The sequence below is a fragment of the Heloderma suspectum genome, chromosome 1 (assembly GCF_057233095.1).
Source record: "Heloderma suspectum isolate Gila_16-S chromosome 1, 16-S_ref, whole genome shotgun sequence".
Lineage (NCBI taxonomy): Eukaryota > Metazoa > Chordata > Lepidosauria > Squamata > Helodermatidae > Heloderma > Heloderma suspectum.
The window spans coordinates 113,943,108-113,967,333 of record NC_139458.1 but is presented as its reverse complement, the minus strand read 5'-3'; the positions used below and the strand labels follow the sequence as shown (position 1 = coordinate 113,967,333).

The window sequence follows — 24,226 nt, the reverse complement described above, 5'->3', positions numbered from 1 at the left end:
AAAAGGCAATTGTGATTTCGAAGCATGACTTATGTCACGACAAACTACGGCCCTCAACCAGCAGGGGCAGAGGGGAACCACACATAACCCCCCCCCTGCTTCAATATCTGTTTTCTTTTGCGGACAAAGAAAATGTAAAGAGCAGCCATTTCAACAGACATTCAAGTATCACAATGTTTATTGATAGATACAAGTATATAAAATCAGGGCATGAACATGTCTTGATAAATTAAGTAGACTTAATTTCAATACTATAATAGGGACCAATTCAGTTTCTCACCATTTTGTTTCACACCCACAAAGACCACTTCCAAGGGCATTTATCCACCTCTTCCAACTGATCATTTTTGTGCAAGTAAACCATGTTTCTTTTTTTAAAAGACTTGTGCACTTGCCCAGGCTCAAAGATATTAAAATCTAGCACATAAAGCCCATTACTAGAGGTAGAAATACAGGCAATATACTATTACGGCAACCACCATCGATTACAGTTAAGAATTCTCTGTAACAACCAAATGGATAATCAAATATTGCAACAACTCAAGTATTACACTGAGCAAAGTGCATTTCTACAGTATTCAGTGTTGCTATTCAGATTTCTAACAAACAGTCTATGGTAACTGGCATCAAAGAAGATCCTTACACAGACTGCTTCTGAACTTATGATGTAATTATTGCATGCTGCTAATACACTGTTATCTAAACATTAAAGATACTCTAAAATATTTTTATGGTAGACTATGATTAAGACGTTCTACAAAAACCCTTACGCAGAAGCAAGTCCTACTGACCTACTTGCTGCTTCAAATATTGTGAAAACATTACAGCGGAATGAGTTTTCGCAGTGGTTAGGTCAAATGCAGTTACATCATAGCAACAGTATGTTTGCACAATTTAAGGCTTTGGCTGGTTTAGTCAGCTTCTTCTTCAGATTCTTCTTCCTCAGCAGTTTCCAGCCAGGTCAACCACTGGTTTACCTGCAATTAGGTGAGTACAATGTTAGCAGAGTCGGAAGACTGACAAGGGCTATACTTCATATTCACTTGCCCTCCATGTATCAAACCATCACATACTACAAAGACAGTAATTTCAGAATTTTGTACACTTTAAATATGAACCGTTAATCTTGGAATTTGAGATGCATTCTAATGGTCTTGTTTTGAAGCTTTACAGAAACACGATTACTTCAAAAAAGTTCAGACTACAGAACTTGTTATCACTGATGCAATGCATATGGACTTGAGCACGCTCCGGGAGAGAGCACAGGACAGGAAGGCCTGGTGTGCTATGGTCCATGGGGTCATGAAGAGTCGGACACGACTGAACGACTGAACAAAAAAAAGAGACAGCAAGGAAGTAATTTACCTGGAACAAAGCTTTACCCTTCCCTGGAAACTCTTGAGTAATATCTTCTTTCCATGCCAGAAAAGCTTCTTCTTCAATGATTTCCATATCATAGAAATGAACAAAGAAGCGCAGTAACATGCCTAAAACATAGACAGCACATTGCTATTTTTATATAGAAATATTTTTCTGTATCTCATGTGTTTGTAATTTTTAAAGGTTTGCTATAGAACATGGATGAAGCACAGTGATCTTATTCTGAGTGTTTTCTTGGCATCAGTGGTAAAAGACACCCTCTATTCATCTGTATTTTTCAGTAAACACCTTGTTACAATTGTTATCAGAACACACAAATGACACGTTCCTAACTCTCATAATGCCTCCAATCTGTACGTACAAGCCTAACATAAATGAGTCAATGTTTAGACAGAAAATTATGAAAAACTCATCTCCTATTATGAGACTGGCTATCTTCTACCCCCACATGACAAGATCAGGCTTGCATGGAGAAGGGAGCAATTGTATCCCTACCTTTTGGAAAGTTGCTGTTGCAGCAGTGCACTTGGAGTGCATACAGAGCACTCACTTGCAGATCAACATGGTCATGAAGGAACTTCTGCATTACCGGCTTAAAAGAAAGAAGCAGCTGTTTTTCTTGCTCTAACTGCTCTTTAGAAGGAGCAGATGAAGAATCTGGATCATCATTAGGTGGGTTTACTTCACTAGAAATATACTGCAAGAAACTGAAAGAACTGGAGGTTAAACAACAGTCTGTAAAGAGGAGGCAAACAAGACCTAGGCCAGAGAAACAGTAAAGGATTCGTTCAGATATCCAGGGTCAAATGCATAATGAAAGCATGACAAGATGTGAGAATCCCACCTTTATATGAACAGTTACTACTACATGGTACACTTCGAGCATTTATGCTTCCCAACAGAACTTTTTTAGTAAGTTGCTTATCTCACCTGGTCATCAAAATATTAACAAATCCCTTATCTACATGAAGTTTCGCTGAAATGTGGTCTTTAATCCATTTATAGATCGCTTGAGGGGATGGGTCCAACTTTATTTGCTTTAATAGCTCCTTTTCCAGTTTTAAAAGTGGAAACAAGAAGCTAAGTCCTTTCCCTTCTAAGATCTCCAGCATACGGTCCTTATTCTGGTCAATCTCTGTAACACACAAAAAAGTTTTCAAAACATTCAGGCATGTCAAGCAGCGTTGGTAAGCTAAGCAGGATTACAACATTTGAGGTTGGACGTCCATAGTATTTAGCTGCATTTCACAACTTTCTATATATTAGAGCCAATTATAGTGTTTTTAAAAAGTTATCAGTAGTCTGTTCCCTTACCTGGTAGCATCTTCTGCATGTTGACTTTGCTCTGTTGGAAGAGTTCAGTTAGCCATTCACGGTCCTGTAGCTTAGCTAACTGCTGAAGGCAAAGCAAGAAGAGGGGGAAATGGGTGCCACTTTCCAATGGTTGAGCTAGTTCTGAGATGCTCACTAGTTCTGAAATTATGGCACGGGCTGCGAACTGTGCTAGATAGGATTTTACCAGAGGGATGTCAACCTCCAGTTTAGGACACTGGTCCAACACGTTTAGGAATGCCTGAAAAAGAAAAAGTAGTAACTAGCATTCATTATGCTCCTTTATTAGATGCCCATATGCAGTTTGGGCAATGCAACAGTGCAAGACAAATGAAGATTGCAAATCTGTATGTAGTACCTGCATAAAGTTGTCACTAGTAGCTATCCCTTCCTGCTTAAGTAGATTGATCAGCGCACTTGCTTTTTCTTTATCTTCATCTGACCGATCCAGTGACTGAAGTATTATTTTGCTCAGCATCTCAGAAAGGAAATGTTTTGGTGCCCTCATTTCTCTCACGCTGTTGACAGCGTCATTGGCATTTCCATTGTTCAGATATTCAGTCACTACAGCTTCCTGAAAAATGGGGAAACATCATGCTTTTTCCACCCAAACTATTCACAGCAATCTCAATATGTTGTCTTAAGAGTGATTAACGGAACTTACTGTTAACTTGAGCAACTCTTCCTTAGAAGGTGGCGGCTTTTTACTCGTCTTTGCAGGCTTCTCCTGGATAAGTGGTGGATTTGTCTTGAGACCAAGCTGAGGTGGCTTGAAGAGAGATAAATAAAATCCTCATGAGAAGATTCAACAAATGGCACAGAATTGTTTACTCTGAGTAACCTGAATAATCTAGAATTATAGTTGCTGGTTTCAAGCTCTGCATTATACTTTAGGAAAATAACTCTTTAAGAAGGCTGAGGACCAACCAGTAAGGTGTCATTCTGACAACAGTAGGTTGGAACACCCCCCAAAAGGGTTTTACTTCCAGAAGCACCAAGGATAGAGGGAAGCATCCAATTTGACACTAGTGCTGATGTAAATTAAGGGCCTCTAGCATAATGCCAATAATGTCAGCTGGCACGACAGGCTTTCTGGGGAATCCTGTTATGCCAACTAACGCTATGGGCATTGCGCTACAAGTCTCTTACACTAGTGTGGTGAGTTTACATTAGCACTTGTGTCCAATCAGATACTGTCCAGAAGTTCCACAGAGATGCTTGAAGGCAACCACTTTATGGTGGAAAACTAAACTGCTCGACTATATGAACACTGACCACTAAGTTTACCTAGACTTATTCCCAAACATGTATGCAGAGTTCCAGGGTTTTGCCATAAGCATTTGTTCTGCTGAACAGAAGAGAATGACTTGCTGAACACAAGTACTGCAATTCTCTTAAGAGAATATGCTGCATGCAAATGTCCTCAATCCCAAAGGAGACGGAGTGGGCTACAGAATTATGTGTTCCCTCCAAATGCTGCTTCTTCCTTAACATGCAATCTAAAATCCAACAAGAACATTTAACCACAATTGTAATCCATTGGGAGCTTCCAATTAAGCAGTTGCTCACTAAATATTTACCTGTCCCAAAGGTGGTGTCTGAGTACGCGGTGGCTGTGCACTGGGAGGAATCATAGTTATCTGGGGCTGAAGCTTTGGCACTTGGTTTTTGTTTATTAGGAAACATTGAGCAGGCCTCAGGCTAATCTGTGAAAAGAATTAAGATGTTACAATTCTGTAGCAGGCTTTTGCTGCTGTAACAGTGAGTTACACTTAGACAGGGTGGGGTTCTACTTTATCTACAAGAATAAGCCTCAGCAACAGTGTGACTAAGTAGGGAAATTAGTTATGAGGAAAATGCCATTTTATCATGACCTTCTTTACACCCCCAACCAGGATCTGAAACTTGCAAAACTACTTCAACTGCTCCTTCTTTATGATCAGGATACTGCCCTCATATCTCATAATCTTGCTCACAGGACACTGGAAACTCCAAGAATTTAAAGGGAGGGGGAGAAAAGAAAGGGGGGAGGGAAGGAGGAGGAGAAGAAAAAAGGACTTGAGAGAAAAAGTGACGAGTTGAAAGAAGGTAGGAAAGGAGTTCCAGCATTGGTCCTCGTAATAACGCGTCTTGTTATAATCATCGGGCATTCTGTTTAAAACCAAGTCTGTTCAGACTCAAGTGTATACCTCATCTGCATTAAGCTGTCCTTTCTTAGAAAACCGTGGCGGCATATCCTTGGACTGTCCTTGTTGCTGGGATAGAAGTCCCTGATTCTGATTATGGTATAGTTGGCTTTGCCCCTGTTTTCAAGGAGAGTGAAACCACATCTCAGTACTTGCTCTGATATATAGTGTTAAGTGTCTAAAGCACTTCACATACATCTCAGTATTCCTTACAACTCTTGTTAAGGTCTATTATTATCCACCACAATCAAGAGGTTATAACAATTCAATGTTATTTAACTAATGTATGGTAAACAAGCTGCTTTGGAGATCATTTTATTAGAAGGTAAAGTATAAATCTTGAAGATTTATCTGTTGCTAAGTTCCCAAACCTCATGCTTATGGGCACTGACGTACCTGTGGACACCTCCCGTGGCACAAGCCAGGCTACTTGGTCTTCCTCGTTAAAAAAATGAAATAACCAGGAGGAAGGCATGCTGCAAAGCACCACCCTCCAGGGCCATCTTCATTTCCAAAAATGGGGCCCATGTGGGGCCAAGTGGCATACTTAGAAAATAAAAATGGTGAGTGGCTGCAGCCCAGCACTTCATTTTGGAGTGTGCCCAGCCACGCAGAAGAAAGAAAAATGTAAGCTGGGGATGGTAGGGAGTGTCCTGTAGGGGTCAGATGTTTTGCCCATGCTGTGTTTCTCTGAGCATCACATTCGCCTTCTGTAAAATGGGGATTATGTTGTGCTTTGACATTGGAACTCTGACCCCACCTATGCTGTGTACTCAATTTTTTTTTGCCTTCTCAGTTTGCCTTCTGTGAAATACCTGTTGGAGCAGAAACTGTGGGTTCAAAAGAGTGGATTTGTACTTTGGATTTCAGGCCCTTCTTGTACTTAGGTGGATATTTAGCTGCAACAGTTTGTTTTCTGGGAAATTAGTTTTGTGACTGGCCATGTTCACCATGGCAGCCATTTTGTGAATGAGCGATCCCCTACCCTGGAAGCAATGTTGTGAAAGCGTCCATAACACACACTCAAAATTCCCAATGTGCCCACCAACCCAAAAATGGTTGCGACCCCCTGCTCTATTGCAATGGTTTGCTCAAGGACACCCAAAGAATTTAATGGCAAAAGGTGAAATTTGACCTGTTGACTTTTTGGTTCATGGCTCAGTCTTAATCACCATTTTACAGTAGCACTGATACATAAGAAAAAATAGTTACTTTAGAGGAATGACAGCAATTTTTAAAATATTCTTATGAATGGTGGAAAACGAAGGCCTGGATGTCCTATCCCTTTAGCCATTACTCAAGTTCTGGGGAACAGAAGGGATCAACTGTTAGATACTCTTTTCTGCAGCTTGGTTAACATCAATCGCTTATAAACACACTGAATTATTTTTGTCATCCTGCAAAAAAGAATTTCCAGGCGTCAGACTAGTATTTCTGCTTCCAGCAAAATCATTTACCGGATTTTTCAAAAAGGATTTGCCTAGTTCTCCAAACTGGGATTGAGTAGGAGCCATGAGATGTCCCCCATGGCCATTGAAAAGTTGATTTGACCGATGTCGCCCCATGGTGGGTGAAAATCTATCTTGAATAACTCCTGGACCAGTACCAATTCCGCTACCTGTAAAAAAACAAAACACATCCCAGAGATTCTTAATCAAGGTATTTTAAGTGCCTGTAAACATTGTCATGGCCTAAACTACACCCCTTGTACCAACTTTTTCTCCCCTTGTACCAACCTCCCAGGCCACAACCATCTGCAGGAGAGGCCCAGTTATCCATGCTGCAGCCTACAGATTTCTGTTTGGTGGCAACATGGAGGCAGGCCTTCTCTGCAGTGGTGTCCGCCCTGTGGAATGATCTCCCCCCTGAGGCATGTCAGGCCTCAACACTGGCTTGTTTAGGCATTTATTGAAAATCTGTTTATTTTGACTTTCCGCAGCCACAAACTATATTTGAAACAACCTCATGATATGTACGTACATATGCGTGCATACACACATATGTGTGCATTTTGTTTTTAGTCTTCTGTAAACTGCTTCAAGATTTTTTCACATGAGAGGAGATATATAAATATTGCTAATAACTAAGTTATCAATCAATAAATAATAAACGGAAATTACCAGGCATTTGTCCAAACATATCAGCAAGCCCTCCAAGTGGATCCCTGTCAAATTTTATCCTGGGTGGCATAAACGGTCCCTCCAGAAAGAAGTCGCTTCTCATCCCTTGAGACATAGGAGGAGGAATAAAAACTCCCAGATCCTTAAAAACAAAATGTTCAATAGCACATTGAGTTGAAGCAGATTTTAATTCTACTCAGCTTAACAAGTTTTACATACATTAACTCCAAAGGCATAATTCAAGGACACATTCTTTACTACACATGCAGCATGACTGTTACTGAGCCATATGGCTAAATGTATGTTTAGGTAAGTACTTACTTTCACTGCATCTTGACGGATTTGATTGATAGTCTTTGGTCCATTGTCAAGAAAAGCTTTGCGAGGAACCCAACGGTGTTCTCTCAACTCCACAGTATCCTTTAAGCATAAAGCAACAGGAGTATTAAGTTTAGCTACATATGCCAGCATACCTGACCTGCCAGAGTAAGTAAATCTATACTCTTACCTGCAGCAGGAAACGAATCCTTGCCGGCAATTCCTTACTCATCATCAAGGAGCGCATACGGGCAAAGTACTGATCCATTAAGGACTGTTTAGAAAAGAAATTTGCCATGTTCAGTGAAGTTGGCAACTTAAGAGCACACAAAAGCATCAGAAGCAAGGAAGTCTCCTTACATAACATTGTACAAGAATTTCATTTGGACATTTCCATCTGCAAGTCTAAACAGGACTGACCTATGTTCAAGTTCTCCTTTTTTCTTGCTAATTAAGTCCTGCTATAAAGTAGCCAGCTACTACTAAAAAAGCTATTTTAAGTGATAGTTTTTTTCTCTTGAATTAAAAAAAATCACCAACCCCCAAACACACCTTAGGACAGAGATAGGACAGGCAACCTTTTTTCTGTTGAGGGCTATTTTCCCTCACGGGTTATCCGCCAGGGACCAGATGCTGGTGGTGGGTAGGGCCAAAGTCAACAGTAGGCAGGACCAGAGTCAAAAGTGGGTGGGTCAACCCCCTTTTCTCTTTCTGCCACCTCCTTTTCTCTCTCCTCCTCCTTTCCTACCCAGCTGGCTTTCAGGAAATGGACACATCGCTCTTGCAAGAGGTCTGAACTGTTTGCATACAGAGGGCTTTTCAAATTAGACAGAGGGCTACAGGTTGCTGAGGACACCTTAGGTTATCCTAGGACAGGCAGAGGGATACCAATGTTTGCATGTAAAAAAGAAAGAAAGAATGCCTCTTAAACAGATATACTGTTTAAATCTATGATGTTCTGACAGCGCTTACCTTGGCTTTTGCATGGTCTAGTCTAGGTCCTACTGTCCTCATTATCTGACAGAGGCACTCCAAATCCTCTCCCATATCCTTGAGTTGGACTCTCTTCTTCTTTTCCAAAAGCTGAACATTTTGAAGCAAAGAAATCCATCTATTAGCAAAACATCTTGCTGCCATTTCCAACTTCTTTTCATATAGAATGCCACTACTGTATATTATGAATCCTTAAAAAAATTAACTAGGTTATAGCTGAATACCTAGATATCCCTGAGATATTCTAGAACAGCTGCCTTCAAGCTATATTCTGGGAAACTCTAAGGTTACTTGGAAGATTAGGATTTCTTCAAAGAGAAGATCAGCCATAGCTTGCAAGCTTCCCTGAAAAGCAATTTGGGCCTTCCTTGGCAACCTCTCTGCCCCCCCCCCCCAATCATATGACAATGTGTTCTGCATCATACTTGGTTCACATGAGATAATGGTGAGGCCCCAAAGACCCAGAAGTGCCTTGCACGAACTCAGGTGTGCACCCAAGAACACGATCCACATTTTTCTGTAGCTCACTGAGGTTCTATGGCAGACCTGCAGGTTTTTCTTAGCATGTGGGCCAACGTGGAAAGCGCTCAGTCTGAAGATGTCCACTACAGGAAATCTCTCATCCAGGAAGCACATGCACTGTATCTCACCAGGTTCCATTTACAGTACGTTATTCTGAATCAAACTAAAATCTGGCCAGTTATTACACCACTCTCTGAAGGAACCTGAATATGATTGAAAATCATCACCACTTACTGTTTTGATGCACTTATGAAGGATAGATTCATGAATAAGATCAAGCTTGCCAAGTTCTCCAATGAATTTGATGTTTCCCAGCATCTTGATCTTAGCAATGGCTCTCTGTTCCTCCTCCTCGGGGAGGAGGGGGCCGTCATGCTTATCATAGACTAAAAAAAGAAAATGGATATACATGTTGCTCTGCTTTTATGACAGACACAAAATCTAAACAAGAAATATTTTTTAAAAATAAAGTCTTACTATCAACATTTCTGGTACGGTTTTCAAATTCATCCTGAAGTTTAGAAATTAAGAGGCGTCTGAATGTCTAGGAGTAAAAAGGCAACAGTTTGACACCCTGTAATTCCAGAATACCAATTCTCGTATTAGCCATAGCTTGAGATATGTTTGCACTCACTGTGCTTTGCTTCTGTCCTGGATGACACTCTGTTGATGGGCCATCAAAGTTGGGTGCATCTTCTGCCAGTCGCAGACATAGTTGAGCATATAGCGAGCTATATTTTGGCTCTTCAAGGGCTTTGTCTACGATCTAAAGAGGAAAACTTTCATCCGTTACTTGGAAGAACCAGAGTACAAATCTAGCTCTTTAGTAGTAAATTCCATATTGCTTAATTAGTGCTTGCTTGATGTGCTACAGTTTATAGCCACCCAGAAGCCTCTCCCTGTTCTTTCCAATGTTACAGGTGCTCCATGAGCTTAAGCTAATAAAAGCCATCACCAATACAAACACAAACTACGGACTAAATTCCAGCACTCTTGACTAACTTGCACTGATATGGCTGAAGCACACACATTTCCCTGGGAGCCCATGCTGAGTAGCTGGCTTTTAATCTGTTGGTTACAAGACTGCTTTAGCATCAGCCTACAATTGGCAGATCTGTCCTGTTGCTCCTCATCTGGTGACAGTTCTGTGGCACCAGAGATGCCTGTATGATGCCGCCTACTTAAGATTCCCTGTCTTGCTCCTCCTTCATCTAATACAGTATTATGCAACAACCTTAAAAATGCACCTAGCATTGATGGCCATTAGAAAATGGACAATACCAGCCATTAAAAAGGACAGGGGTTAAGTAAAGAACTGCACATCATCTCTGCCATCCAGACACCACTAACTCCCAGCCCAATACTTCTACTGAGGAATACAGATTTTCTAAAGATAGGCTGCAGCTCCAAGTAAGAGTTCTACACAAACAAACTTGGAATCTGGTTAGCAATTGTCTGAATAGTAGGAACTACAAGCACACCAACCCATACGGCCACATTAGCACCTGTTGGCCTTCACTCAGCCCATGTCAGTGCAACAATGTTTGCTAAGATGCAGTGGTACAACCCCATCACAATACTACCGTAGTATGATTAGATTATTAAGCAAATATAATACATTTGTGCAATTTTACTTGCAGTCAAAGAAAATGGTAACATCCTCCCCCATACCCGACTGTATAGTAACAGATCCAACATTTTAAGAAATTTCAGTTATTATGGAACAAAAACATGCCAAGCTTTTATTCTTACCTTGTATCAGCCTTTCCCAACCTTGCGCCCCTGAGATGTGGCAGACTACAACTCCCATCATCCCTAGCCAGCACAACACTGCTAAAACTGTCCATGCTGGCTGTGGATGATGGGAGTTGTAGGCCAACACATCTTGGGGGCATTTTCTCCCTCTCATAATACTAGAACCCAGGGTCATCTCATGACGCTGATTAGCAGGCGATTCAGGACCGATAAAAGGAAGTACTTCACACAGTGCATAGTCAATCCATTGAATTTGCTGCCACAAGACATAGTGATGGCCACCAATCTGAATGGCTTTAAAAGGGGGTTAGGCAAATTCCTGAAGAAGGCTGTCAATGGCTACTAGTCCTGATGGCTGGCTACCTCCTGTATCAGAGGCAGCATGCCAGGTACACCAGTTGCTGGGGAACTTGAGCAGGAGGGTGTTGTTGTGCTTATGTCCTGCTTGTGGATTTCCCATGGGCAGCTGGCTGGCCACTATGTGAACAGAATGCTAGACTAGAGGGATCCTTATTCTGATCCAGCATGGCTCTTATGTTCTTGAGGAACACTATATACATGGCTAGTTCAAGCTTGTTCCCACGCACCCCCACCCATACAACACACCAGTTATATTTGGCATTATACTTTAGAATAAAGATTCTTAATTAAATTAGCATTTTTTCAAATAGGTACATTTTCCCTTACCAGCAGTATGATCCCCTTTAGGATGAGCTTAGACTCTACACCCACATTGAGGAGCTCAAGGCATAGCTTGTCAAACTTTTCAGGAGTAAGCTTATTTAATATGCTAAAGAAAACAAAACAAGAAAACTGTAAACTTTTCTCTTCCAAGATTCAATTTGTTTATTGCAACGCTCAGTTTTTAAATTTATGAATCCACAGCCAGTACCAACTTTCTCTAATAGAAGTGTCCCAACATAATGCAACTTTTCTCTTAGAAAACGTTATAAGCATATTCTGATTTTAATCTACACTGTATTGAGCTGTAGAGCTGAAGCCAATTGGCTAAGATGTCACCAAATGTTTCTCAGGAACTAAACTGATTTCTGTACAACTTCTGGGAGGACACTAGAAAATGTGTTCATTTGGCTGGTATTCAAACCTCAGAAGGGACATGCTGAGGAGACCTCAGAACACAGGAAAGCCAAGGATGCTGAAGCAAGGGTGCAAAGACAAACTAAAGACAAAAAGGGAATTTGTAGGAAGGACAGTTGAAGAACAACGAACAAGGAAGAAAGTAAAGCAGAGGCTAAATGAGGGGCCTCTCATAAAAGCTCGCAACATTTAAAATGAGCAGCTCTATGCTACTGGGGGGGGGGGGGAAGAGTAGAGAAGGATGAGAACTAAGTCAAGAAAAAAGGTGGCCAAAAGAAGTAGGCGATGGCATGAAAAGCAGGAATCTCAGTAAACAATGGGTGGCAGAGAATGGAGCTGACGAATGGAGGAGCCAGGGAGAAGGCAAGACCAACAAAATCATGCTAAGTCTGGCACTGTATACCATCGGCAGTCAGGAAGTGAGCAGGTAAGGGAGGTTTGGGGACTGTCCATGAGGCAGCCAAGTGTTTTTACACCTATGGCCTACACTTCGCCAACACAACCTTGCAATGCACCAAGTTGAACACAGCCTACTGCAACAAACTCAATCAACTTTCTATTTTTGCTTCCTGCCTCAAACTACAAACCAGAGTGATTATCAAGCATCCTGGAAGGCCACATGGTCAACTCAATGTGACCATGAGTTGGTGGAGAGCATCAGCTGGATCACAACTTGAGCAGGCTGATTTAGTGTCAGACAGGGAATTCTGCTAGTTTTGCCTTCTGTCACTGCAGCATTGTGACTTATCAACTTTACGGGGAAAGGGAGGGGGAAGAATGGCCAAAAAGTAGCGCGAGGGGAGGTGCATTTCACATACTAGATCTGAGCCAGCCAGCCAATTCCCGGCCGATAGGCTTTTAGACACAGCTTAGTCTTATAAAGATTTTCCAATCAGGACGTTCTATTACTGCAGAACTTACCCTCTCACTTTCCTGAAGATTGCATCGTGTCGTTCTTTGTCATTTGCGGAGTCGTCATCTCGTCTAGTGCTTCGTGAAGGAATCCATTTCTGAGCGTTTTGCCCTGGGGTTTTCCCCAGGAACTCGCTAAATTTGGCAAACACAAGAATCAGACATTAGAACCTACAACATGTTCCCATATAAATTCAAGATACTCAAGTTGAACTGAAAATGTAAAAATCATTCTTGTCACCATGTCTGAACTAAAACCTTTCAAGATTACATCCAATTCCACCCACTCAACGTTTTTTGTTGCTTCGTTAACACCACAATCTTCTTTAGCAGCATAAATTTCATTAATATCTTAACATGTTTACTGAATCAACAAGACATGGAGCCTAGGTATTATTTAAACAGTTCCTGGATAGCTTTATCTAGCATTTGCTACCGTTCATTAGTTTCATTCCAATTCCAAAAATTCCAATTTGCCACACACCCATTATGAAAAATTAAAGCCTATGTATTCGAAACTACATACTAATCTCATTTCCTCTGCAACATCCCCAAATGTAGTTCCCTGTTCATTCCATGAAGTCAGAGCCAAGTATTCCAAGCAATAAGCAGATATACCTGTTGCCGGCAGTCTTGGGATAGTGCTGAGGTGCACCCCTACCTCCTCCTCCGCCCGAAGAAGCACTATTAGAAACAAAATCCCCAATGCTTAAAGTTAGTAAGAGAGATTCACTGTAGAAAGAACAGAAGTTTGCATTACATTAGCCGAAACCACTTTGTAAAGAGTTACATGCCTGCTCACCTGAGACAAGTAAAAATCATCTCTAGGCATTAAGACAGGGAAACTATCAACCGAGATAGTTGGTTCATATCTCTCTTCCATATGTGTTTTACAGATGTGTTTTTTGGTAGGCTGGTGCCTTTGTGGTCCCACTTATTTATTTATTTACAATTTATTTACAATATTTATATACTGCTCCTCATCAGAATATTTCAGAGCAACGAACAACGTAAGGATAAAACAATGGTTAAAAGAGTTAAAAAAGTTAAAACATTTTTAAAAAGACAAATCCCAACTAAGTGGAATTCAATAACCCACGGCTGGTCATGCAAGGAAGGCCTCTTGAAAGAACGTCTTCAGGAGGTGCCGGAAAGAACACAATGTTGGCACCTGCCTGACCTCTAAAGGCAAGGAATTCCACAGGAAGGGGGCCACCACACCGAATGCTCTTCTCCTGGTGGACTCCAACCGGGCCATAGGTCCATGTGGAACCACCAGGAACATGCCCTCTGATGACCTCAATGACCGGACAGGTTGGTAGGGAAGGAGGCCTCTCTCAGGTATTCTGGTCCCAAGTTGTTTAGGGCTTTGTACACTAGTACTAATACCTTAAAACCTGGCCCGGTAGCGAATAGGCAGCCAGTGCAGTTCCCTCAACAAAGGAGTTACATGCTGAAAAGGGGCAGCTCCCGACAACAGCCGAGCTGCTGCATTCTGCACTAGCTCTAGCTTCCGGACCAGCCTTAAGGGCAGCCCCACACAGAGCGCATTGCAGTAATCCAGTCCTGAGATTACTAATGCCTGTACCACCATGGTCAAGCTATCCCTGTCCAGGAGAGGCCGTAGCTGGCGAACCAGCCGAAGCTGGCAAAAGGCACTCTGAGTGCTGCGACCACTTGGGCCTCCAGCAACAATGATGGATCTAGGAGTACCCCTAGACTACGGACCTGATCTTTCAGAGGGAGTGCAACCCCATCCAGAATAGGCAGTGAGCCTATCTCCTGGACCCGGGAACCACTCACCCACCGGGCTTCCATCTTGCCAGGATTCAGCTTCAGTTTATTGGCCCTCATCCAGCCCATCACTGAGTCTAGGCACTGATTCAGGACTTGCACAACCTCTCCTGATTCAGATGTCACAGGGAGATAGAGCTGCGTGTCATCAGCATACTGATGGCATTTAGCTCCAAATCCCCTAATGACCGCTCCCAGCGGCTTCATATAGATGTTAAACAACACTGGGGACAGGATGGTACCCTGCAGCATCCCCTAGCTCAATTGCCAAGGGGCCAAGGAATAGTCACCCAATGTTACTCTCTGAAATTGGCCCCGCAGGTAGGACCGGAACCACAATGCCTCCAATACCCATCCCACGGAGTCGATCCAGGAGGATACCATGGTCAATGGTATCAAAAGCCGATGAGAGATCGAGCAGAATTAACAGGGTTGCACTCCCCCTGAATTTGCATTTGCACCCTTTTCTCCTAGTGTTGGGCAACCTGTGGCCCTCCAGATGTTCTAGCCTTCAATTCCCATCACCATGGCCAATGGTGAGGGAAGATGCAAGTTGTAGGCCAAAACATCTGGAGGACCATGTGTTGCCCACCTGTTTTATACACTATTAAAACAGGATGAGAGTTTACTCAAACATTCTGTACTCCTCAAGTGTGTAAGCAGATTTAGAACCCAATTCCGAGTGCAGCCAGCACTCGCACAAACAAGTCAACATCCCGCTAAACAGCTTGGGTAGAGCAATATCTGCTTGTGCCCTTTCACGTCAATGTGTCTTCTATCCATGTATTGCTTAGAACTCTTACTTTGTTCACTTGACCTTTGGTATTCCGATCTTAAAGCCACAGCTTATGTTTTGTGGTTCCAGCAGTATATGGATAGGGAGGGGTAGGTGATTGACAAACAAGCTTGTTGCCATTCTCCTCTCCCTACGACTGACATGTCCTTGCAAGGCCTTGCATGATGCAATTGCACTTACAGAAGTTGTTGTACCAGAACAGCACCATTACTTGCTACGTATAATACATTTGATTTTGCCCTCTTTGTCCCTAAACGCAGATCAGAGTAGTCATGTAAGCGACTGGCATAAATGTCTCAAATTTTAGAGTAAGCTGTTTCATCTTTCTATCTACTTCATTAAAATCCAGCTTTACATACCTGAAACGAGAAGCACCCCCTTCTGCAATCGCACTCTCCACTTTGGCGGCTTGACAATGAAGAATCTTCAAAAGAATAATAAATTGACAGGATAGGGAAAAACAACACCTAGGAAGCAATGAAGAGTTTGTACGGTAAGTGTTTGAATACCAAGACTCCACTGGTAAACATTTTGAGTCCATTGCCTCTCTGTGATTTCCTATGGTAGCCTTCCCCAACCTGGTGCCCTCCTGACTACACTGCTCAGAACCTTCCAGGTATGCTGGCTTGGGGGATTCTGGGAGTTGTAATCCAACACTCCGGGAGAGAGCAGAGGACAGGAAGGTCTGGCGTGCTATGGTCCATGGGGTCACGAACAGTCGGATATGAATTAACGACTGAACAACAATCCAACACAACTGGAGGGCACCAGGTTGGGAAAGGCTATCCTTGAGTTTTATTACTGGCTACCTTGGCACCAGTTTCTTTCCTACCTATACCCTACACGTAACATTAATTCAGAAGACTTCAATGTAAGAGAACCACTGCACACAATCAAAAACTTTGATTGTAAGTGACACACATAGAAGGTCATATATGCATAGCTATACTAGATTTTATAAAATGGGATCTAATAGCCTTGTGTGAATTCAACACCAAGCCTTCTGCCTACAGAACATATGTTTATAAAAATGTTTGGTAAACATGACTTCTGAAGCTAGAATTAGAAGGAGGCACTCAGCGGAAGGAGCTGAACAACCTTTAAGCACACTAGGCTAACACAGAATAGCCATCTGACTACATACTGTCCTTCCTCAAGTAGAGGGCGGAAGCGATCCACACACACTCAGGTAGGGTTCCCTTGGCATGAATTTACTGTTAGCCTCGCTGCTCGATCCTATACATGTTTGCTTGCATAGCCTCATCTACGTCTATAGGACTTGTTCCCAAGTAAAGGCAAGACTGAAGCCTTAATTTCACAGAGCAGAGCCTCATGGGCAACACACGTGGTTCTTATTTCTCCGCTGCGGCCTATCCTTGGAAATACATACGAGGGGAAGGGGAGACGGCATGGCGACAGCTTAACGGAAGAGCAACTACGGAAGCGGCCCAGCCCAATTCATGCGATCCCCGAACAGGCACTAGCCTGCCCCGAGCATCATCCCTAACGCATCCTCTGTCTCTCTTCCCACGCCTCTGGGCACCGCCCGATTCCAGGCTCAGCCGCAGCACCCGGCGACTAGGCCCGGTCTTTGTTCTCTGCTGTTAGGCAGCCCAGCCGGCAGTCGGCCACCCAACTAAGCCCGAAGATGGCCGACTCGGGGTTTGCCGGGGTGGGATGAAGGCGAGAAAACCTTATAACACACGAAGTGCTCCTCTCTCCCCGCCCCACGGAATAAGGGGAGATCGGCGGCGAAGAGTCGCCAGAAGCCCCTCTTCCCTTTATCTACAGCGTACAAAGGAGACGGCAGCAGGAGAATCGAAGCACGTCCACCTCGCCCGTGATCGCCCGACAGCCTCGATACTCAGACAACGGCGGCTGTCTGCCCACGTCGCCCTCGCCCCAAACGCCGGCTGAGAGCGAGCCGGGTCCCGGCGACGGCCGCCATTTTGTGCCTCGGCGAACGTGCAGCAGCGAGGACAAGATGGCGGCCATTTTAGGTAGCGGCCATCTTGCGGAGCGGCAGCCGCTTCCCCGTCAGCCTCCCTCGCTCTCCACCCGCCATCCCGACCCGAAACGGTTCCGGCTCCAGGCGGGGCTAGCGCCCCCGCCATCGCCGCCAGTCAGCTTAGCCGACGACGACCATCCCTCACCTTCCCTAGAGCCTCGTCAGCGTCCTCAGGACCGGCGGCGGCGAGAGTTGGGGAGAGGCGAAGAAGGGAGGGGGAGAGGGAGCCGGGGATCGGGGCTGGGGTAGGGAGGGGGGGAGAGCGTGAATGGCAGGACGGGTCTCCGAATCACCACAGCAGCCACCGAGCGCTTCCCTCCGTCACCTCCATAGAGATCGGACCAACTCGCCGCCGCTTCTACCGCGTACTGAGACTACCCCACTAACTTTATTACACCGCGTGCAGCCAAACCCTCCTCAACGTGCCGGCTTCCAATCGCCGACAGAGATTTCGGCAGGCTAGCCAATCACAGGGAGCAAAGGGGGTGGGCACAGCGCGAAGGAGGGGGAGGGGGAAAGGTTGGTAGACGTGAAGCAGCGCCGCAGTGCAGCACCGCATTCACAAAGACGGGGACATCCTCTGGCCTGCGTTGAAAGCGAGCAGGGAGAGTAGGCTGCGCAAGTGGCGTAGCAGGTCAATTGGGGCGGCTTGGATCTCTCTCTTCCCCATCACCGCGTTTCCTCCAGTGACAGAAACGGGGAGGCAGCGCCCAGCGAATTTCAACGGGAGCTGACCTCCCCCCCCCCCCCCGCCTCCCGTTTCTTTCAGACTAGCATTTACTTCACCCGGTCGCGGGAATGCTCTAATTGTGTGTGCGCCTCTCGCTCCGCACATCCTGTTTCCAGTGGCGGAGGGAAGGTTCCTGAACTTGCTTTCTGGCGAAACCGTTCCCAGGCTTTGTTCCGACAGACAAGAATTGCAGGATTAAGGTGCTGCCACGCTAGGAAGCAGTGGGCACGAGGGTGAAGTGGCTAGAGGCCTGCTCTAGTCGAGGTGGAGTAGCCTGAAAACCACAGCGATCCGATGCTGCTTCCCAAGGATGGATGAACGGCATTAAAAAAGAAAAAAAGTGCAGTGATTGTAGCTTTCCAGATTTGAAAGCGATCCTTGCTATGCCTCACTCCCCCCGTCTCCCGCGTCTGTAGTAATTTAAATCCATTTCATCGAGTGGTGCTGAAGAACAACGTTCTAGAAAAGAGAGCTAGTAGTTCTTGGCTCTGATCGCAAATGCACTTAATAACGCACAAACTTTTAAACTAATTTCAGCAAGACTCGGCACATCTATATGGGCTCACAGGCAAGGTGCTGAAAACCCCACAGGCCATGCTATAGACAGCTGCACTCGCGCGCACTTCTCTCTCGCACGACATAAGCATTTAGAAAGGAACACATATCAATCTTGTTTTCACACTCCGAATGATTACATTTTGAAAGACTACCAATGAAATTGAAGAAATTATAGGCTGGATTATAGTGGTATGTGCTTCACAATTTCTTGCTAGAAAAGTGATTCCCCCCCTCTGCCCTTTTACCCAAAAGGGACAGTAGGCATTCAGTGTTAACTTTAATCATGGTGGCGGTTTAATCCAGCACATGGCTTTGTCCATCCTAACCACAGTTACACAATGATGCATTCCAAAACCACACTTGTGCAATAGTGGGTGACTTCACAGCTCACATGACTCCAGAGGACATAAATTTAAATGTTTATAACACATCAATAAATTGCAAAACATAGAGGTTTAATGTCATACCATAGTGCAGAGTATTTTGGAGAACACTGCTGCTCAGGGTTTAGTCTGTAAGGATACTAACAGTGCAATGTCTACTCAGAATCAGGTAAGAGGGTATAGTGTAGTGATGGCCACCAATTTGGATGGCTTTAAAAGGGGATTAGACAAATTCATGGAGGAGAATGCTAGCACTGGCTACTAGTCCTTATGGCTATATGCTACTTCCAGTATCCGGCAGAACACCAGTTGCTGGGGACCATGACTGGGAGGTTGCTATTGTACTCATGTTCTACTTGTGGGTTTCCCACAGGCAGCTGGTTGGCCACTGTGAGAAAAGAATGCTGGACTAGATGGACTCTTGGTCTGATCCAGCATGGCTCTTCTTATGTTCTTAAGGACTGTAGTCTTAGGATACTGCTATGGCCATACATATTTGATTACTAGAATATATTTGCTTCAGTGAGCACTGATGGTCTAGGATGGTTGGTTTCTTCTAGCTGTTGCCCATACCCTACTTGCTAGGGTGGGAACTGAAGAGAAATAGTTGGGAACTGGAATGGAGCCAGCCAGCAAAGGAGACTGAAATCTGAGATTTTGCAGTTGGCTAGCAAGAAGGAGTCTCTGAGGTACGCTGCTTATTTCTGGAGAAGCTGTTTTAAAGACTAGCTTTGTCTATCTGAGTAATTGCCTGTCCTGTCATGCTCAATTTATATATTTGTAAACATATTACAGTGATACCATTTCTACTCACAAGAAAATGCTGCCTCTGAAATGTCCCACTGCTTGGGACAGAGGGATGTACAAAACTTTGGGTTGTCCTTTTTCCTAGCCAGCCCCTTCTTTACTTCCTCAGGGAAAAGAGGTGATGTAATCTCTCACAGGATTCATGTAATTGTCATGGTCACACTATCAATCGGCACAGAGGGCACAACCACTTGCATCTTGGGCAAGTGCTAAGAACATGGTTCACTTGAATACAATGAGATATCATTTTATTAGCTTCTGGATCACTAGAAATAAAGTGTTTTGCATATGACTCAGCAATGAAGAGCGAACACCTACACAATAGAATCTCCTATCCAGCCTGAATTTCATATGCTTCCTTTACAAAAAATTATCCACTTTTCACCCTATACGTTAAACATTATCTGTTATATGTTGGAAGAATGAAAGCCTGTGATCTAGTTACATCTTTTTGACTCTCCTTCCCCCTTAAAGCTCTGGCTAAGGCACAAGTGACCAACCTGTGGCAAGTGTGCCACAAATGGCACAGGCAGTGGAAGGGTTTGGACCAGTTTGACAGAAACGGCAGGGCTGGTAGAACTGGCTATGCCAGAGTGAAGTCTACACCTCTGCATATATCTTGCACTGTGTTACTGCTGGCTCCCTGGCTGAGTAGATTATTGGCTAAGACATACCAAGGCACTCAGAGCTGCACAGAACAGAGTGGCACATTCCCATACGGTGGATTTGATTTTGGCACATTTGCAAAAAGGCTGGCCATCCCTGGATCAAGAAACTCATGAGATACTTAGGGAGCTGCTTTTTACTGAGTCAGACCTCTGGTCCATCTAGCTCACTATTGTCTATGGGGTGGGCAACTTGTGGCCCTCCAAATGTTTTAGCCTACAACTTGTGGCCCACCAGCCCCAGCCAGCATAGCCAATGGTGAAGGATCATGGGAATTGTGGCCCTCCAGATGTTTTGGCCTATAAGTTGTCTACCCTTGGTCCACATCGACTGGCAACAGCTCTCCCCATGGTTTCAGGCTTTCTCAGCCCTACCTGAAGAAGGATTGCATCTGTGACCTCTTTCATACAAAGCAGGTGCTCTACCATTGAGCTATGGTCACTCTCCATGAACCTCATCTGTAAACTATGTGTCAACTGTCCTTTTGTAGAGTTTATCTCCCTGTCTTCCTATATCTGCTCTATTTCTAGAGCTATAGTATATATTTTATTTTAAAGTAAACATTAACAATTTGTTCCTCTTCACTGCTGCGGTCTATAATTACAAGGCCAAAGGAGGGAGGATTTCACCAAAGTTTGGTCTAGAAAGTAGAAACCATACCGAGACACATTACAGTTTTAACTGTAATAAGAAGAGGGACCACATTTTTGGAACTGCAAATGGTGGAGAGGTGGCCAGGTAATGGAAAGGCATGAGGTTATTCATCATAAAGCACATTGCAGCTCCAAACCAGATGAAATACTAGTGCTATCTCACACTTGAAAAATTGTTCTGCAGTTGTGACAAATGCTCAAATTATTGCTACAAGCCAGTACATACATATCAGAATGACACTTGGGGAAGGAGAACAGAAAGACAGGAATGTCATGTGGACTCTCAGTAAATTGTGCCAATATCAGAGAAAAGGAAAAGGCAGTGTGGAAGCCCTCGCTGCCCATAGTAAAAATACCCAGTCCTAAAGCGAGATCCACTACAGGTTACCATGAAGGCTACAATCCTAAAAACAATGGGACTTACTATTGACTAAACATGCTTAGGGTTGTACATCACATATTAATATTATAAAGATTGGCATGCAGCTTAGAACAGGAGAAAACAAAGTGCCATGTGCTGGGAGATATTCAATTTCAGAGGAATTCATTGGCATTTTCATAAGTAAAGTTATCATAGTTCCTAAAACGTGGCTGAGGGATGACATTATAGAATGGTCCCCACATATTCTAGAAGACAATAAAGAAGAACACTTGGTAGTCAGGATAAATGAATTTGCCTTTATAAAAAAACATTTAATTCAAAATACTTGACACAATGCCAAAGAATGCACTAGTTCTGGCAATATCAACCCAACCTTATATACATGAGAAGACTGGAATTAGATTAGATCAGGTGAATTAGATTAAAGTGGGTACCAACGTCTGTACCATGAAAGCAACCCTCATGTAAATGTGATCCTTCATTGACACATACAGGATTAGGGCCTTGAGGGATGAATAACTATGTAGGCCTCAGTGAAGAGCACAAAGAAGTTTAATGTAGCACATGGAAGAAGGCACATGTATTAAGAATTAACAGATTGGAGCATGCTGAACAGCAAGGGACGAAGCAACACGACAAAATAGCATTCATTAAACATTCTATTTATGAATATTGCAAGACTGCTGAGTGAGATAATCATACAGGAAGGATGGGCACCTGGCACTCAGTGGGCCAAATTTGAGCCCTTGTCCTACAAATTGCCAGTATGGATTCCCCTTATGCTAGAAACAGATGTCTCAGGGAGGTGGATGGGGAGGGAAAACAAACTTACAGGAGCAATACAGGGAAGAGGGAGGAAATCAACTGTATAGTCTGGCAGCCATAGTAATGTTACGGGTTTACTATGAAATTTCTGTCAGAATAGGACTATCACTGTGGGTTGCCCTGAGGCAATAGCTGAACAGAGTTTTGGACTTGACAAAGGCATGTTAATAGCCTAGGATATGTAGGTAATGTGCCCCCATGGAAGCATATTGTTAAACTATTGATTCTGCGATGTTCTGATTTCTGAACAGGAAAAACTGATAGGAGAAGGGAGTGGGAGCAACTCCTCCTTCCCAGTTAAGGGTGATGTAGATGTAATTAGGTCTCTCTGGTCTGATTCACACGATCACCAGGTCTCTGTGCGAACAAGCAATAGAAGCTGTAATTTGAGTTTGGAAGACCCCCCCCCACACACACACACACAGACAGCTGAGCTTCCAGTTCTGTAAGCATTTTGGGGGCTGCCTCTCTGAGGATCTGGTGTCAGTGGATTTGGCTGTCTGTTGGGGTCCATAAGCCATGCTTCCATCTATGCTTAGATTGTATATTGGTAAATAAACTCAAATATCACAAAATACCATAAGCTTTTTTTCCAAAGGAAATCGAACCCGGGTGAGTGCTGTGTCCCGGGAACTTCTCACCGCTCGGAGAAGTGGGGAGAGCATAACAATATTGATCTTTGGTCAATGTTCTTATATGATTTATGGAGGGAACAATCCTATGGCTGCTAGTCAGCAGCTAGACGGCCATAGGATACTTCGGTTTCCGGGAACTGACCTCAGAGCCCATGCTCCGAGGTTGGTTCCTGGAGAACTGACCTTCGCTCCCTTCTGCGCTGCCTCGCAGGCCCGCACTCTGCGCTCTGAAGAGGGGCGCAGCAAAAACAGGACGTTCTGGGGGGTGTTCCAGGGCAGGGAAGGTGGAAATGCTGGTACGACACATCCCATGTGTCATCCAGCAGCCGCTTCCCCTACTCTGCCTTTCCGCAGCTAGACAGCCGAAATCAGCTGTCTAGCCGCAAATGCAGGGCGGCTGAAGTGCGGAGGAGATGATCCCTCCATGCTTCTCCTGCCCTGCATTGGATAGGTGGTTGCCTCCAAGTTCGGAGGCAGCCGCCTATCCCCATAGGATTGAGCCCTTATTGTATTTGTATGGGCAATTTTGATTTTTGAAAGCTTTCCTAGATATTATAGCATAATAAAAACAACGTGGGATAGACAGGAGGTCTTGTGAGATTTTCACAAGGCAAGGGCTAGCCCCATCCGTTTCTTCAAAACAGCATGCCAAAGATCTAGTTGCTGATCAGTGACATCAGGGTTTCTATAGAAACTGATGAAGCTTAGAAATTCTGCAAAATATCATACAAAGGGAAACATAAGGAGGAATAGGGAGAAGGTAAAAAAAATTGTTATAGCAAATGCAGTGCCTTAAGAATGCTTTTTACAGACCGACATTTACTGAAGTGAGGGTTCTAACCTTTTTCTGCTACAGCAGACTTTAGTTTTTTATCCAAGACTGTTCTTTCCTCATTTAAACACTGGTGACAGTAGAAATGGCTACAATTTATTTATCAGCTTGGAAAAATGCCAGCTTGCTGTAGCCCCACTTCAATTCACTTTACGTACAATGTAACCCATCTGAAAAGGCCACTTGCTCCTAAGTAAATACATAATAAGCCAAAATGAATGTACCAATATATGTTTTAGTTGCCTATATACAACATGGAAAAAATAACCAGAGATGATTAAAGCATGTGATTAAACAAGCCAGTTATTTAACATTCCCAACTACTTACACAATAGCTACTAGAATGACTCAGCAGGGCATATAAAACTAGCAAGATTTTTTTTCCTTCTCCTAAATTATGGTGTTTATCAATATTTTAAAATATTCAACAAGCAAACCAAGCAACCTCCCTTTCGAAATCTACAACTCTCAATAGTTCTGGTACCTCTCTCTCTCAAATATCTATTGTATAAGCTTCCTCTCCAAACACCTGTGAATGGTA

The 24,226-nt window shown here is 43.7% G+C and overlaps 1 protein-coding gene and 1 non-coding gene across 2 annotated transcripts; both read right to left on the bottom strand.

Moving 5' to 3' along the window:
- Nucleotides 1-1,738: 1,738 nt before the first annotated feature.
- EIF4G2 (eukaryotic translation initiation factor 4 gamma 2) lies at nt 1,739-17,201 on the bottom strand. The gene is made up of 20 exons (XM_084850144.1): nt 16,996-17,201; nt 15,566-15,673; nt 13,235-13,300; nt 12,626-12,751; nt 11,294-11,396; nt 9,486-9,617; nt 9,329-9,395; nt 9,086-9,237; nt 8,309-8,419; nt 7,527-7,610; nt 7,340-7,438; nt 7,019-7,160; nt 6,356-6,516; nt 4,902-5,015; nt 4,293-4,418; nt 3,377-3,481; nt 3,071-3,286; nt 2,695-2,953; nt 2,311-2,515; nt 1,739-2,087 (listed from the first exon to the last, which is right to left on the bottom strand). The coding sequence occupies exons 1-20, from the start codon at nt 17,199-17,201 to the stop codon at nt 1,838-1,840; spliced, it is 2,832 nt and encodes a 943-aa protein (XP_084706270.1). The 3' UTR covers nt 1,739-1,837.
- On the bottom strand, nt 4,660-4,862 carry LOC146357697 (small nucleolar RNA SNORD97). The gene has a single exon (XR_014787080.1). It is a non-coding gene; the product is annotated as a small nucleolar RNA SNORD97 (small nucleolar RNA).
- Nucleotides 17,202-24,226: the final 7,025 nt, after the last annotated feature.